Source organism: Syngnathus scovelli, chromosome 21 (genome assembly GCF_024217435.2).
Source record: "Syngnathus scovelli strain Florida chromosome 21, RoL_Ssco_1.2, whole genome shotgun sequence".
NCBI classification, from domain to species: domain Eukaryota; kingdom Metazoa; phylum Chordata; class Actinopteri; order Syngnathiformes; family Syngnathidae; genus Syngnathus; species Syngnathus scovelli.
Window position 1 is genome coordinate 3771840 of NC_090867.1, and position 15735 is coordinate 3787574.

The 15735-nt window shown below is 48.2% G+C and overlaps 3 protein-coding genes across 10 annotated transcripts; 1 reads left to right on the forward strand and 2 right to left on the reverse strand.

The window, feature by feature from the left end:
* Window positions 1–1781: 1781 nt before the first annotated feature.
* On the reverse strand, window positions 1782–3649 carry dcakd (dephospho-CoA kinase domain containing). Its single transcript, XM_049758962.1, has 5 exons — window positions 3172–3649; window positions 2906–3020; window positions 2628–2831; window positions 2472–2559; window positions 1782–2376 (listed from the first exon to the last, which is right to left on the reverse strand). Exons 2-5 carry the CDS (start codon window positions 3015–3017, stop codon window positions 2091–2093), a joined length of 690 nt encoding a protein of 229 aa, XP_049614919.1. The 5' UTR covers window positions 3018–3020; window positions 3172–3649; the 3' UTR covers window positions 1782–2090.
* A 156-nt stretch (window positions 3650–3805) lies between these two features.
* pus3 (pseudouridylate synthase 3) lies at window positions 3806–5936 on the reverse strand. 2 transcript variants are annotated; one of them, XM_049758961.1, is made up of 7 exons: window positions 5742–5936; window positions 5202–5577; window positions 4866–5131; window positions 4609–4792; window positions 4434–4543; window positions 4188–4360; window positions 3806–4073 (listed from the first exon to the last, which is right to left on the reverse strand). In XM_049758961.1, exons 2-7 carry the CDS (start codon window positions 5571–5573, stop codon window positions 3832–3834), a joined length of 1347 nt encoding a protein of 448 aa, XP_049614918.1. In that variant the 5' UTR covers window positions 5574–5577; window positions 5742–5936; the 3' UTR covers window positions 3806–3831. The 2 variants fall into 2 exon arrangements, with proteins under 2 accessions (XP_049614918.1, XP_049614917.1); XM_049758960.1 differs by having other exon boundaries at window positions 5202–5936.
* A 2339-nt stretch (window positions 5937–8275) lies between these two features.
* Window positions 8276–15709, forward strand: LOC125991156 (myosin light chain kinase, smooth muscle). 7 transcript variants are annotated; one of them, XM_049758763.2, is made up of 16 exons: window positions 8276–8426; window positions 10359–10558; window positions 11136–11249; window positions 11299–11391; window positions 11713–11843; window positions 11946–12102; window positions 12169–12480; window positions 12558–12648; window positions 12723–12926; window positions 12997–13214; window positions 13323–13446; window positions 14048–14200; window positions 14301–14430; window positions 14551–14632; window positions 15058–15198; window positions 15332–15709. In XM_049758763.2, exons 2-16 carry the CDS (start codon window positions 10420–10422, stop codon window positions 15535–15537), a joined length of 2295 nt encoding a protein of 764 aa, XP_049614720.1. In that variant the 5' UTR covers window positions 8276–8426; window positions 10359–10419; the 3' UTR covers window positions 15538–15709. The 7 variants fall into 7 exon arrangements, with proteins under 7 accessions (XP_049614720.1, XP_068505560.1, XP_068505561.1 ...); XM_068649459.1 differs by having other exon boundaries at window positions 14551–14631; window positions 15051–15198; XM_068649460.1 differs by having other exon boundaries at window positions 11323–11391; window positions 14551–14631; window positions 15051–15198.
* Window positions 15710–15735: the final 26 nt, after the last annotated feature.

Consider the following 15735-nt stretch of genomic DNA (forward strand, 5'->3'; position numbering starts at 1 on the left):
GCAGTTTTCTGTCTTATTCCTCAAATGTTGTCTGATTAATTGCGCAATTCTTAAGTTCTGAAAGGAAAGGAGAGCGCTCTCAAAAAGTCAGAAGAGCGACAAGCTGATAAACAGCGGCGAGCGGATTGCGTCGCCGTGTCAGAGCATCACGGTTACTGAATGCCTCGGAGACAGACAGCTCACTTCCCGCAGACGCAATTAAAAGTGAGTGACCGCGCCTTGGCAGAGGTCACCCGAGCCACGGGGGGGGGGGGGGGGGGGGGGGCGAGGAGCTGGCGTCCTCTCGGGCACTATGAGCGCATTGTCACATTAGAGACTTCATGTCGCAATGTCAAAGACGAAGCGACGGTTTTAGGCCCGACCAAAGGAACAAGAAGCATAAAGTGGACTCCTCCCTTACTAGGCCACGTGGATTGATGCGGCCCCCGGGCCTCGGGTTTGACACCTGTGATGGAGATAGATTGCGAAGGCTTTTCCAGAAACTCCCCAAGGCCATCCCGCAAAGATGTGCGAGCGTTGGGGACAGCCTACGGCTACTTGCTTCTCACAAGCCGTGTTTTTGTTTGGGCCCATTAAGTCAGCGAGACCATTCGAATTAGAGCCGGATGCCTCAGCTCCATCACCTCCTACGCGATGTTCCAGCACAGTCTACGCTGATGCTAAACAAGCAGGGACGAGAAGGGAGCTAAAGAATGTTAGCGTGTCACATGCTAACACTTCCTAGCAAGATACTATGCAGCCAATGGAAAGCAAATAGAGCAGAAGGCTTGCTGGGGCAATAGGAAAGCGCTGAGAGGCTGGCGGTGGGCCTACATGTGTGCAGCCATGCACACCGCCACGCCTGCCCGCCTGCGTCCTGGCGCTCCTCGGGAGAACGTGACGGGGTATACGCGTCCTTGGCGGGCATCACGCCGCGTTTGGAGGAACAAGTCCAGTGTGTCAGTGACTCAACAGGCGTGGCGCCCCTCGTGGCTCCCCCTACTGCGCCGGGTCTAACGCACGCCGACAGGTTGACTCATGCGGCCAGGGTTGCTCTGCTGGCGCATTGCCTGTCTCTTCACCTCAGCCTGCATCGGCGGGATGCGGCATGACAACGCGCTATGGAGGCGCTGGCCGCGGCTGGCCCCGGCCTAGCGTGACGCCCGACGCCATAGTTCAAGATGGCCGCTTCACGCTACCCGTCGGCGTCGAGCTGCATTTGCCGGCTGCGCGCCCTCGGCTTTGCTGCCTTCTGACTTTTATACTTTCATAGAATAGTTCTCGAGTGACTTTGGCTCGCCGGCAGGACAGTCTTCGTTGGCCGAGACATACGAGGTATCAAAAAGCGAGGACTACTTGCACAATATGTCATGAAGACAAACAAGCACGCATACGCTGGTTCAGATAAAGTTCAAGCTTGCAAAACGTGTTGCTTTGCTCTTGCGCTGGTGTACGTCCACCCATCGGTCCGCATTAGCGGTGCTGTGGCTCAGAGGGCCCCGGATCTAGTCAAGTGACACACATCAGCGAGGGGGGGGGGGTGACATCATCGCATTCACCCGCGCGCTTCAATTTTCCTGTCCGCGGGTCTCATCTGTCTAAGAAAGTTTTCCATTACAATAGAGCACCGCCTGGTCAAGATTCCCCCATTGGTCCGCCGGCGGACAGTCAGGAAGACGATGTGAGAAACTGTGTTTGATTTAGTTTATCTTAAGCGGCGTGGATTTACAGAGTGCTCACAGAGAGGAGAGAACAAGGACAGCAAAGAAGAAAAAAGTGTACGAAAAAAACAGTCGAGGTGATGGAGTCACTCACAATTCATCAGAATTGTCTTTTTATGAGCAGTTTAGTTAAACAATCCAATACTCATTGTGGAGGTTTCTTAAAAACATTATTGGTTTTGAGAATAAACAGAAAACCGTGCCGGATTTAGCAATTTTAAATGGATTGTCACCAGCCAATTAAAACCTTGGACAGCAACCATGACTGCTAAAATGTATTTAATAAAGTGAGTGTCAGTTGATTAGTGATTAAAGTGCATGCTTTGTCCTTCTAAATCCCGTGAGAAGGGGGCTCCAGTGACTAACCACTTGCCTCTTTGCCGTCATCCGCTAGGACAAAAGCATCTTTACGGCGTAGAGGAGCATCGCGCCCAGGCCGGCGGCGGCGGTCACTGCCAGCACCCGCACTGGGAGGAAGTCCATGGAGTCCTCCAGCTTGGTGTGCAGCTGCAGCACCTGGCGCTGGGTGTCCTCGCGCGTGCCCGAGTTCTCGATAACGTGGCTGGCCAGGCCGCGCTTCTCCTTGAGCGGCATTTGCGCCGCCAGCCGCTGCTCGGCCTCCTCTGCCGTCAGACCGTCCCGCTGCATCAGGCGCGCCAGCTGGGTGGCCGGATCACTGGCGAGCGCACAAAACATACTTGCTACAAAATATATTCATTTTAAATATTTGATTGACTTATTTGACGGATTGATGCATCAGCGTGGTCTTACCAGTAAACAACAACAGTGTGGTTGAGAAACTGCGTGAGCTTTCTGGCTTCAAAGAGAAGCGGCACGTCCAGAACCACGTAGCGATACCCTAAAAAGAAAATGCACATCTTAATGTATGACATAATGTAGTTTTTACTGTGTCAAATCAAGTCTTACCTCTGATGAAGTAGAAGAGGATCTGCTTGAGCATCTCCTTATGGATCTCCGGGTGTGTGATGGAGTTGAGCAGCTTGCGTTTCTCCTCGTCGGCGAAGATGAGACGGCCCAGCTTCTGCCTGTCGATCTCGCCGCTCTCCAGCAGCACCTCGTGCCCAAAGTGGAAGATGATACGTGAATGGGCGGGCGAGCGGGGCTCCACCACTGCGTTGGGAAAGAATAAACTCAGTTTGATTCTCATTGAAACTGATGCTGATGAGTTTGGGCTGCAAAATGACCTTTCCGGGCCACAACATCTGCGTCGATGATGGGGCAACCAAGTTCACGCAACATCGACGATACTGTGCTTTTTCCTGAGGAAATGCCTCCCGTCAGGCCCACCAAATACATCTCCTACAAGAGAAAGAAATGACATGAAATATGAGAAATATGAGTCTAAGCTAAACACGTTTACCACTGTGTAGATAAACCAAGGAGTGGAGTCATTATAATAACTAGTAACTGCTTGAATTACCAACAAAAACGACTTTGGGGGATTTCTTACCTCGTAGATGTCAGCTGCCCCTTAAAGGAAGACGAATGGACACTTGTATAGCCAGGCTTCAAGCTAACGTCAACAGGCTAAATGTCGACAGCATTAAAACAACCGCAAATGGACAAAGATAAGAAGCCATCGTCCTCCTTAGCACGTCTCGGCAACTTCACACGTCATCGGTTACTGCTATTTGTCAAAAATGTCAGCGTGAAATCTCTTGAGGTCAACTACATGCTAAAAACCGGATGTTTTGAATTGATTGTGTACACTAAAATAGCTCCGGTATAGTGAATAAAACGTTCCGCATACTTGCGCTCTACCAGCAAATAAGCGACTGGACTGTACACAAACATTCTTTTATGAAATATAAGATTTGTTTCACGAGATAGTAGAAGTAATGAAAGAGGTAATATTTTTATTCACGCCAACAACTACATTTTGAATTCAGATTCGAAACAGTTTTGAGATTGGTTCCACACACATTCACGTCTAATATTTATTTATATATTTATACATATTAACAATGAGTTGTCATTTAATATTTTTCTCTGCAGCAAGACTCAAACCATGAGTTGTAGTTACAGACCAGCTACAGTCCCGATTGTTTTTTTATTTTATAGAAACAAAAGACCCTTCAACAAAACCTTTTTAAATTTTTTAATTTTTTTTTTATTCTGTACTCGCGTTGACCACCTCAGCAACACCTGTTGAATTTTGGGAGTATTTGGACCGCTTCCCTTTGTGAAGAGTTTCTCCACCGGCTTCGCCCTCCTCCCGCTCCAGCCGGCCTCTCTTGATAAAGTGCTCGATGCGTGACTCCAAGCTCTCGCAGAGCGGACGCTCCAGCAAGGGTCGGTACTTCCTCTGCCGGCTGCCTTCCACCAGCAGGCATAGGCCGGACGACACCTTGCCTGTCAATCAATAGCTTGGGTTTGAGCTTTAAGCATACGTACAGTTGCTCGTATCCATTGACACCATTCCTATTCATTTTTGAGAATAAAAACATCAAGGTGTGGCCTTCTCACTTGTAGCCTCCAAGCCTCGAATCATGTCGCGTAGAACGTGAGCCTTGACGATGCTCTCCGTCCAGTGTTGCTGCAGAGAAGACAGGGCGAGACCCAGCTCCTCGGCATCCCGCTTCCAGCTCAGGCCGTCAAAGTGGCAGTCGTAGAGGACCAGCGGGTAGTCCACCGCCATGCTGGATGGAAAAAGAAAAAAAAGAAACATCTCAAAGACATGGAAAGCTGAGTAACATGTTGTGGTGAAGTCACCTGTATTGCGGCTTTCTGGGGTTATTGTGAACATCAAGGAGGCTGTGGATAATTTCTGGGGCTTCCAGCTTCTGTCCAATCAGGAGCAGCACAGCCATCATGCAGCGAACCTGCAATGTCACAACAAAGACCTTTAGCTTGTTTAACTAAGAAGAACCCAGCGTTATTTTGATACCTGGTGGTAGAGGAAGGCGAGTCCTTTAATCTCAAACACAAACAAGTCATGCGGGTCCGTGCCGTCGGTGCGCTGGGGGTCCGCCGGCTCGACTGTCGCCGACAGGATGGTCCTCTCAAACTGCAGGACGCCGTTGCCCACGTCCATCTTGCACAGGTTACGGAAATCATGGGTGCCTTCGTACCTAACAGTGAAGACATTCATTGTACTTCCTGCCTTTCAATGTTTTGCCTGTGGCTCGGTGAGCAAAGACACACCTTTTCGCTGCGTCCGCCATGGCCGCCACATCTAAAGAGCCTCGCGGAAAGTAGTAGCGGTACATGCGGGACTGGCAATCGAAACGGGCGCTGAAGCCCTCAGCGGCAGGAGCCCACTCTAAAATCCGAATGTCCCGAGGTAGGACTCTGTTCAGCATCTTCACGTAAGGAAGCTCTGGGGCGGCGGCGGTGTCCTGTTCACTGTTTTCAGGAATGGAGACACCCAAACTGGAATACTGTGTGGAGCGCAGGTCGATTGTTATGACCTGTGAGATGGGAGGAGAGGATGATGAAGACGATGTGAAAATCCCCAAACTCAGAAAAGTGATGAATTACCTGGGAAAAGGCACTGACGCCTTTGTCTGTGCGTCCGCACCGGTGATAGTTGGAGCTCTGGCGATCCTGGATGAGGCGTGTCTTCAAGAGGGCTTCAAAGAGCCTGGCCTCCACCGTGTTGTCCGTGTTCTCCTGGACGGCAAAGCCCTGGTAGGCCCATCCCAAGTAGGCCAGACGCAGAGCGACGTGGCGGCGAGGGTGTGCGGAAAAGTCAAATGGTCGCTCCTTGCAGGCTTTCTTTCCTTTTTTACCATTTGTCTTTTCATTATTGGGGCATGCGTTGGTCTCCTTGTGGTTCCCATTCAGCTGGGACTTGAGCTTCTCCACTTCCTCCTCCAGCTCTTTTATTCTCTGGATTAAGGTCTCAGACATTCTTCTTCAAAATCGAGCATTAAAAATGAATAACGATGAAAAGTTTGCAAAACCTATAGTTGATGAGTAGTAGTCGTATCTTCTACTACTAACAACCCATCATTAATAATACGATTAGTTTTTTTTAACACAAGTACTAGCTAATATTTCAATAAAACGGCCATTTACCTTTACTTTCAACGTCAAAATAGTTGACAAGCGTGTATATTGTTTGTTTTTGCTTTGCCCAGCCGACTTTTGTGGAGTTGTTGTCGTTTACACGCGGCGACTTTACTTGCTGGTTTTACGTCAGTTACCAGCAATTTACGGTATGAGACACTTCCGGTGTTGTGCTCGATTTAGTTCCCCCGTGAGATCTTGTTCCCCCTGCCGCGGGAGCGCGCACGCCTTGTTTGGAAAGCGAAAAACCGATGCCGTACGGCGTCGTACGGCGTCAGCACTATGTTGTTTTCAATAAAAACATGAAGAATTCACGTTTGCGTCAGTCAATTTTAATTTTTATAAAGGATTATTCTCATTTGATGTCTTTAAATTCATCCGCGTTCTGCCATTGAATCGGGGTGCATTCAAAAATCAGTCGTACAGACGGAACACTCACTGACTTCACCAAAAAGCAACGATATAATTACGTGAGCTCTTTGGATAAACCTCGATGCAAAGAAACTCCTCCTTCTGGGTACCGTTACATGCTACAAGGAGTATATATTACAAAGGAGACTTTATTCTTAACTGTGATCATCATCCATCCATCCATTTTATTACTCAGGTATTTTCAAAGCAAATTAATATTGTTGCATTTATTAATTTGCTTTAAAATGACAGCGCAATATAATTAAAAGCTGACACTATAGCAATGTCAAACGTGTTCATTAAAGAAAAAGCCACACACGTTTTGTGATCAAATCTTTCATAACGAGAATGATTTGAGTGAATTGATTTGAATGAATAATGGAAGAAATTTCAGTTCTGAAGGCTCCTTTTGTCCCAAGCAAAGTGAAAGGTGGTGAGATAAAAATTGTAACAGGAACGCTATAAAAAATGTCAAGCCGTGAATATTTGTGCCCCCCTCCCATTTTGAGAACGGTGAGTCCTGGACATCGACTGGCTTTTTTTCTGTCTTCCTGGGGGTCTGCTCAGGTAGTGTGGCAAATTTGAACAGGTTCCCTCATTCCTAGCCCAAATTACAGGGGGGGGGGGGGGGGGGGGGGGGGGGGGAACATAACCTCACGGCGGCCCCGTAAGGATATGTCCCCCCCCCCTTATTTTGAGAACGGTGAGTGCTGGACTCCAGCTGTTTTTTTCTGAATATTTGTGCAGTGATACTGTTATTACTGCACTTTATCAATGTCTTTGGCCTTATCCTTACGGGGCCGCCGTGAGGATATGTTCTGTCAGGCGCAGAGCAGGGAGAGGACTCGAATGCAGAGAGTTCAATGTCCAAAAAGGCTTTTATTGTCGCCACTGACAGGCGAACAAAAAACGCCTCACTAGGAGGGAAAAAAAGGAAAACAAAGGCGCCTCGAACCGAGGGAGAAAAAGGGGAAATCAAAGCGCCTCGAACCGAGGGAAATACAAAAACAAGGTAGCGATGTAACCAAGTTAACATCGGTGATCAAGGTTGCTCAAACAAGGCTTCTACGTGGAACTCGAGGGTTTCGTGATCGCTAGTGTTCTGACAAGGCAAGACGCACTGGCACTGGATACGGGGAAAGACGCGGTTTATATGGACACAGGAGGGGAACACAGGTGAAGACAGTTGGTCATTGGCGCAGGTGCACACACTTGGAATCAGGGGTTCACGTGACCGGACGCACAGGGGAAGGACACACGGACTGGAACGAGAGGAAAATCACACAATAAAACAGGAAGTGATCCGGACGACACATGACAGCATGACATGTTCCCCCCCGTAACTTGGGCTAGGAATGAGGGAACCTGTTCAAATTTGCCACACTAAATGAGCAGACCCCCAGGAAGACAGAAAAAAAGCCAGTCGATGTCCAGGACTCACCGTTCTCAAAATGGGAGGGGGGCACAAATATTCACGGCTTGACATTTTTTATAGCGTTCCTGTTACAATTTTTATCCCACCACCTTTCACTTTGCTTGGGACAAAAGGAGCCTTCAGAACTGAAATTTCTTCAATTATTCATTCAAATCAATTCACTCAAATCATTCTCGTTATGAAAGATTTGATCACAAAACGTGTGTGGCTTTTTCTTAAATGAACACGTTTGACATTGCTATAGTGTCAGCTTTTAATTATATTGCGCTGTCATTTTAAAGCAAATTAATAAATGCAACAATATTAATTTGCTTTGAAAATACCTGAGTAATAAAATGGATGGATGAATGATGATCACAGTTAAGAATAAAGTCTCCTTTGTAATATATACTCCATGTAGCATGTAACGGTACCCAAAAGGAGGAGTTTCTTTGCATCGAGGTTTATGCAAAGAGCTCACGTAATTATATCGTTGCTTTTTGGTGAAGTCAGTGAGTGTTCCGTCTGTACGACTGGTCTTTGAATGCACCCCGATTCAATGGCAGAACGCGGATGAATTTAAAGACATCAAATGAGAATAATCCTTTATAAAAATTAAAATTGACTGACGCAAACGTGAATTCTTCATGTTTTTATTGAAAACAACATAGTGCTGACGCCGTACGACGCCGTACGGCATCGGTTTTTCGCTTTCCAAACAAGGCGTGCGCGCTCCCGCGGCAGAAGGAACAAAATCTCACGGGGGAACCAATCGAGCACAACACCGGTCTTGAAGTTACCTGGGAATTGGTGTCCATTACGGAGAAGGCGCAAATGGACGCCGCAAAACAGTCTGCAAAGACTTGCTGGTAAGGAAAACTTAAAACAATTGAACATATTTGAATAAAACAAATTGTGCTGTCAGTAATCTGTAATAGCGTTACCTTGAGTTACCTGCCGATGCAGGCGCGTGCAAGGCATGGCCTGGTTATTTTTAAATTAACTCACCAAGCATTTAAATTAACAAGAGTCGTGCAATATTTGTTGAAATAATAATAGCGTTTTTTTTAAATAGAGTAATTAAAATGTCATTTACAGTGAACCCTTGCCAAAACACCCTCTCAAACTTAACAATTACCCATATGAATAGTTGAAACCCTAAAAGTACCCCAACTTTGACCCTCAAATTGAATTAAACCTAATTTGCATCAGTAATTTCTGGAGAAAATTATAATGAAGCCCAAAATTGAGATTTCTCAACCTGAGACAGCTGTGCAAACCACTCCACGCTATATTCGGATGTAATCAACCCCCAAGTGATGTCCTGGCACAACCTTTACATAATATTTCAAATAATACTAATAAAAAAATAAGCAAAAGGTTGTACATAACTGGCAGCAAATACGAATCGAAAAAGGTTATTCCTAGCCCCTAAAAAAAATCTAATTAATTCTAGTCTGGACCACCTGCAGCCATGATAAGGTTTTATTATCGTGGATGGCACCTGTTGCATCTCAAATGTCTGAGTCAAATGTCAAAAGTGTGTTTCTCTCTGCTATATATTAATCACATGAGGTCAGAGTAGTTCTTTACAATTGTGATAATTCTTGTAAGTTTATTGTTATTGTTTTCTCCTCATTCTGTAACTCTATTTACTCAATATTAATGGAGGCGGTGAGCAAAAAATTGAGATGCATAACATGTAAAAGTACGCTAGCATAATGCTAACACACAATGCAAGGTGCCATAGATGGGCTAACGGAACTAGCATCAGTGTTGCCGTAATGGCCTTTTAATACCCAAATTAGTTTTAGTTTCAATCGAGTGCCCACTTTTGGTATTCTTATGGAAAACAGGATGCAAAACCACAAACAAAAACCGGAAACAAGAACCAGTGCCAGCCGGGACTTTGTGCCTTGATTTTGCTTTTTCCTGTTTGGAATTCCTCAGAATCCACTGAAACGATAACGGCGATAGCCTGGAAATGAGGCGGTTCAGCGAGCGGCCCGGGTGGGGAATGTCAGAAATATCAAGTTGGTGTATAAGACATCCATATTAGGTCAAGAAGCGAGCATCTGCTTCTTTTCAAAACTGCGGTTTTCGAGCCTACCGTGAGAGATCCACGTTGCTCTAGAAACGGTCTTTGGGCCGAGGGGTGCGATTGTGTAAGCGGACGGTGGTTTTTGCCTGCTTTCGGCACCAGGGGACCTGCTGGTAGTAAATAACGTGACCCCTGTGCCCCTCCCACATGCTTCCAATGTACACATACCAACGTTCACATTCTTCACCACTGACTAAAATGATTGTTCTACGCTTGTCTGTGGCCGACTGAAAAGAAATAGCATCAATGCAATAATTGGATGATTTACTAATAACCTCATTCAATTTAATTTGAATATTGTCAAGGTGACATCAATCAATAAACAAAAAGCAACAAACAGGGCCACACCCTCAATAGAGTAGTTCGGGCGCATGAATGGAGGTGAAGATGTATCGTTTGTCGCCTGACTTGCTTTTCCTGATTCCAGAGAACTTTCTGGTTGTTCTTTTGTTTTGTCTTCCACGACTGAGCTCATTTTCTTTAGTAGTCGTCATCACAGCTTTTTTGTCTCCCCCACGCATTTCCTCGCTTGCTCTGACGTGTCTTGTTGTTTACCATCACATGTGACTGTGTGTTTTCGAGAACGCAGGGCGGCAAAACAAGGAGTTGCCTGCATCCCTCGAGGGAGGGGTGGGTCTCTCGTGGGGTCACGGCGCGTAATCTCCTCCCGACATAAGAGTTTTTTTTGTTTTTTGGCCAGGAGGAGGCCCGTGGGATGGCTCTCTCAAAGTGAAAGCCAGCTACTATTTTAAAACGCAACGATGGACGAGGATGGTGGCGAGCCAAAAACTTATGTGTCCACTGTGCGCCTGCTGCTCCGGGGGCGCACACGCAAAAAAACGGAGCCTCTCGCCGACGCCACGGGGATGAGAAACGCCGCGGGATTCTCATCTCAGACAGGTAACATCTCACTATTTCTGTTTTACGGCTATTTGTAACTCGAGCGCATCTGCCGTCCAACCTTTTGGCCGTTGTTCAGAAGCCTTTAACAGCCCCTTTTGCGAGGCTGCGCTTCACGCTTGACCTTTTTTTAACCGGTAGCCTTTTGCACGAGGACGTCGTGGGGCGCCGCTGACTTAATGACTTTCGGGGGTTCGCGCGCCGCCACGTTGAAACGCAAGCCGCTGGCACGGAGCTTTGCCGTCTACTTGAAGAAATAAACGCCTTACTGCCGATTGACGTTTCAGTGGCTCTAAGTGGTACGTGCTGAAAAATGGAAGCAACAAAGAGGTAGAGTTACTCGCCACTCATGCTGCTACCATATTTCCGAAAATAGACGCCGTTCCGCAGTTAATCACCGGACGTGTTGGTCGTCCGCTGTGAGAAATAAGCGCCATACCACTCATGGAGTTTTAATGCCGTCCAAGTGAGACCTTGAAAAATATATCCGCAGCAAAGTGCTATTTTGTATTTTGAAAAAATAGATTCCGTGTGGCTTTGTAATCACTCACATGATAATCATGATTTTTGTTCATAGGTGAGAAGGTTCATCCTCATCAGAATTCATCACATTATACAAATGGCGTCGCCGGAGATGCCACAGCATTGAGCGGCCAGAATTCCTCCCACGGTGCAGAATTACACAGTCAAGGTATGCTTTCAAAAAAAAAAAAAGGCAAGTTCCTCCCTTTGAATCAAAGTTGCATTGTGTGCTCTCCAAACAGAAAAAAGAACACGGTGCAGTCCAGACACGATGGAGCTAACAGCAGAAAATAGGCAAGGTGCTGAAGCTGGTACGTGACACATGCCATTTCCACGATACATGATGATGTCATGAAATGGCGATACAGCGCCACAAGGGGGGTTTGGAGAGCACGTGAACTCAATCACTAAAGTCTCCAGCTCACCTGTTAGTGCCAGGTGAGGAAGAAAGCAATCATGGCCGCTCACTCGTGATTGGTCCCATCGTATTTGAATCCGCCAATCACGTAGCCCCGCCCTCCTCTTCAATTTGGCCCGGTAGAGATCAGTTGGACTTGCAAACAAAAGGTCCTGCAAGAAAATGCAAGACTTGGTGAGAATTTGATTTGACTCACTGGTGTTTTCTTTTCAAGGTTCACCCGTGGATTTTGTCGACCCACCGGAACACGTGGCGGTTCGAAAAGGCGAGGAGGCCCGCTTGCACTGTGACTTCCGCACTGCCTCCGGCCCCGTGGCCTGCTGCTGGATTTTCAACAGAGATAAGGTCTCAGCATGGTTTCCATCGGTGCCATTTTGGGAGTGCAGACGTGGAAGTAGAACAGCAACACCAACGCCGCTAGCTAGCTCGCAATTGTTCCTTTTGCAGGCAGTTCTGCCCGACCCCAGGATGTCCGTGAGTAGCCACGACACGCACAGCACTCTGGCCATCTCCGAGGCCCACCCAGACGACACGGGTTCTTACACGCTCATTGCTCGCAACCGAAGCGGTTGCGCCGAACACACAGTCTCCCTCAGCGTCATACGTGAGTATCGGGCTGTCAAATGTTCTCCTGAAAGCCAAGCGCTCACTCCGGTCGCGTTTCCAAAAGATCGTCCCGACCCGCCCGCGTCGCACCCGATGATCTCCCAGCTGTCGGCCGAGTCTCTGGTCCTCTCCTGGACGGGTCCCAGCTTTGACGGCGGCACGGCCGTGTTGGGTTACATCGTGGAGGTCCGGCGGCAGGGTGCCGACGCATCTGGCGACTGGACGGAAATAGCCGAACGCTGTAAGAACACCTCCACCCAGGTCAGCTCGGGTCTGGAGCCCTACGGGAAGTACCGATTCCGAGTCCGGGCCTACAACTCTGAGGGCGTCAGCGAGCCCAGCCAGGAGTCGGACACCGTCACCATGGCCACCGCCAGTTAGTTATTTTGCCCCCTTTGAGTAGTTCCTGTTCCAGACTGACCACTCACTTGACCTTCACAATTTTGTCTTCAGAAAAGGAAGACATGGGGCCTTCCGTCAAAGTGGTGATTGAAACCAGACAGGAGCTTCAGGACCACTACAACGTCCATGAGAAGCTGGGAGTGTAAGTTCAGTGCTAATGGATGTCCTGCGAGAGGACTATTTGGCTCTGATGCCGCTGACTTTTGTGTTATCCAGCGGGAAGTTTGGGGAGGTGTTCCGTCTGTCCCACAAAAAGTCGGGCGAGGTGTACGCCGGCAAGTTCTACCGAGCCAAGACCTCCAAAGAGCACTTGGCTGCCCGCCAGGAGATTGAGCTGATGAACTGCCTGCATCACCCCAAACTGGTCCAATGTCTGGCGGCCTACGAGACCCCCACCGAGACGGTGATGGTCATGGAGTAGTAAGTGAACGAGAGGCAGCGCCGGAGTGCGGCCGGACTCCGACTTAATGTTTTTGTCCGTCCGTCGTAGCATCGCGGGCGGGGAGCTTTTCGAGCGCATCGTGGACGACAACTTTGAGCACACGGAGCCCACCAGCGCCGGCTACATGCGGCAGATCCTGGAAGGCATGTTGTACGTCCACAAGCAGAACATCGTCCACTTGGACCTCAAGCCCGAGAACATCGTCTGCACCGACCACACCGGAACACACATCAAGATCATCGACTTTGGCCTGGCCAGCAAACTGGGTGAGGAAATTGGGGGGGGTGGCAGTCTGGTCTATTTGTGTCTGTAGCTCCGCCCACCTGTCCAATCAATCAATCAATCAATTTTGGCGGTTTGTGTGCCGTTTGCAGAAGAGGGCAAGCCCCTGTTGGTGATGCACGGAACGCCCGAGTTTGTGGCCCCCGAGGTGATCAACTACGAGAACGTGGGAGTGGAGACGGACATGTGGAGCATCGGGGTCATCTGCTTCATATTGTAAATAAATAAATCACACGTCGCTACCCTGCTGGGAATACACTTTGAAATCCTAGAGGGAATTTAATTCTCATCGCCCAGTTTTTTCGTCTATAAATAACGCTGTGGCGATGGTGAGGCGCTGCCATCCTGGCTTACATGGCAAAATCCAATCCCCTAACACCCGTATTACACCAAGGACGTGGTTTTGAGACGAGGCGCAAACCTCCGCCAAGGTTCAGTCGGCCAAATTTGGATCTTCACCTTCATAGTTGCCCCCTTCTTAAAGTTCTCGCTACAACGAACCCCTGCGGGGGTCAGAGAGCCACCCCCCCTCCTCTCCCCGAGTTTTTTTTTTTTTTTACAACAGTCTATATTAATAGGTTAAAGCATCCGCAAACTCGTAAATACAATTCCAAACTCATAAAAATAAATGGCAAATAATTTGTTTTGAAAGCAGGAGAACACTTCCAAAGCTCTCATCATACCAATTAGTACTTTTATAGAACAAAGTGAAGTGCCTCCTGTCACAACAACATAGTTCCTCTGTCTCAAATTCCGCAAGATGGCGCTAAAGCAATATCTTTTCTAAAATTGATGCCTGATATGCCTCCCCCTCCAGGCTAAGCGGAGAATCGCCCTTCCAGGGAAGTAATGATGCAGAGACCTTCGCGCTAGTCACTGCCGCTCGCTACGACTTTGACCCGGAGAGCTTCGAGGACATTTCCGACCAAGCCAAAGACTTCATCAGTGGCCTTCTGAAGAAAGACCGCAGGTTGGTCGCAAACACCAGGACGTGGCTTGCCCCAGAAAGTACGCTAGCTGTTGCCCCGTCCCCATCTTACCTGTCAGGTGTTTTTGCTTCACCTCCCCAGTAGTCGGATGTCGTGCATTGAGGCCCTGGTCCACCCCTGGATGGCCGCCTTCACGGCTCTCAACCGCAGGCCCACCAAGTCCCTCAGGAAGGAGAAGATGAGACGTTTCCTGGCCAGGTGTAAGTGGAAGGTAATTAGAGAACCCAATAAAAAATGAAAACACACACGCATTTGCAAACAAGCTTTTTTTTACGACAGCGCCATCTGCTGGCGAACAACTGTGGTAATGCCGTTTCTTTCTGACTTTTAGAAAACCGGCAAGGCTGTTCTGGCCCTGCAGCGCATGGCCAACCTTTCCAACAGGCCAGACTCTCCTGGCAGCCCCTCAGATGGTAAGACTGCTTAACACTAGCAACACATTTCACAGCATCACTTTTTCACATTGTGTACAGCCTTGTTTTTCCCTCCAAATTCTCCGTAATGACAATGTGGAAAAAAATGCATTAAAAAAATCCACATACCCGCAGTAATTCTATGCCAAGCTTTTTGCATCATTAAAAAAGACTTGAGGCTAGAATTCCTGCCTCAAGTGCAGCAAGCGTGCATTGAGATAAGGAATTTCAAAATACATTTGCATACAACCTTTATCGCTGTGTCGCATGTAGAATTTTGAAGGGGGAAAAAAAAGAATGTATTCTCTTGTGGATTGAGGCGATGACAGAGTGAAGCTTCAATGCGTACGGAGCTCCAGGTCCCGGAGCGACATCTGCGTGGCGGTCGGCGGTGTCACGTAAAGCTCACTTTGCGTTGGTTCTAGAGCCGAGCTGGAGCCAAGAGGCAGAGGAGGCCATCCGCTCGCTGGATAAGGAGCTGCACAGCGAGCCTCGCTTCCGGGAGCCCCTGCAGGACGCCAGCCTCCCCGCCGGAGCCACCGCTCGTCTGGCGTGCCGAGTGGACGGTTAGAACTGGCGCTTCATTAAATACGACCTGCTGGGCAAAGCGCGCACACAAGATGCATATAGCACGAAATATTCTGATGCTTTTAATGAAACAAGACAAGCACAACATTTGGATGCTTGCTTGTCCTCCAGGTTACCCTCATCCGGAGATCGAGTGGTTGCGGGATGACGGGCCGCTGCCCGAGACCTCCCGAGTCAAGACGGAATACGGCCCGAACGGCCGCTGCGCGCTGGTCGTGTGCGGCGTGAACGCGGCGGATGCGGGTGTCTACGTGTGCCGGGCCAGCAACCAGCTAGGCGCGGCCTCATGTTCCGCCCTACTCAAAGTAGACACGTGAAGGGGGAAACGTCAGTTTAAGTATTTGTCCTTTTGGAAGAGTGCATGTTATTACGAGGTCACATGATTACATTTACAATTCCTCAAGAAGATTTTTTTTTTTTCATAGTCCATGTTGTTCACTGTGAATCTTTTAATAGCATTCGTAATTAAAAGTTACATTAGAAAAAGAATTGCTTCCAAAGCCACTTTCTTTCAT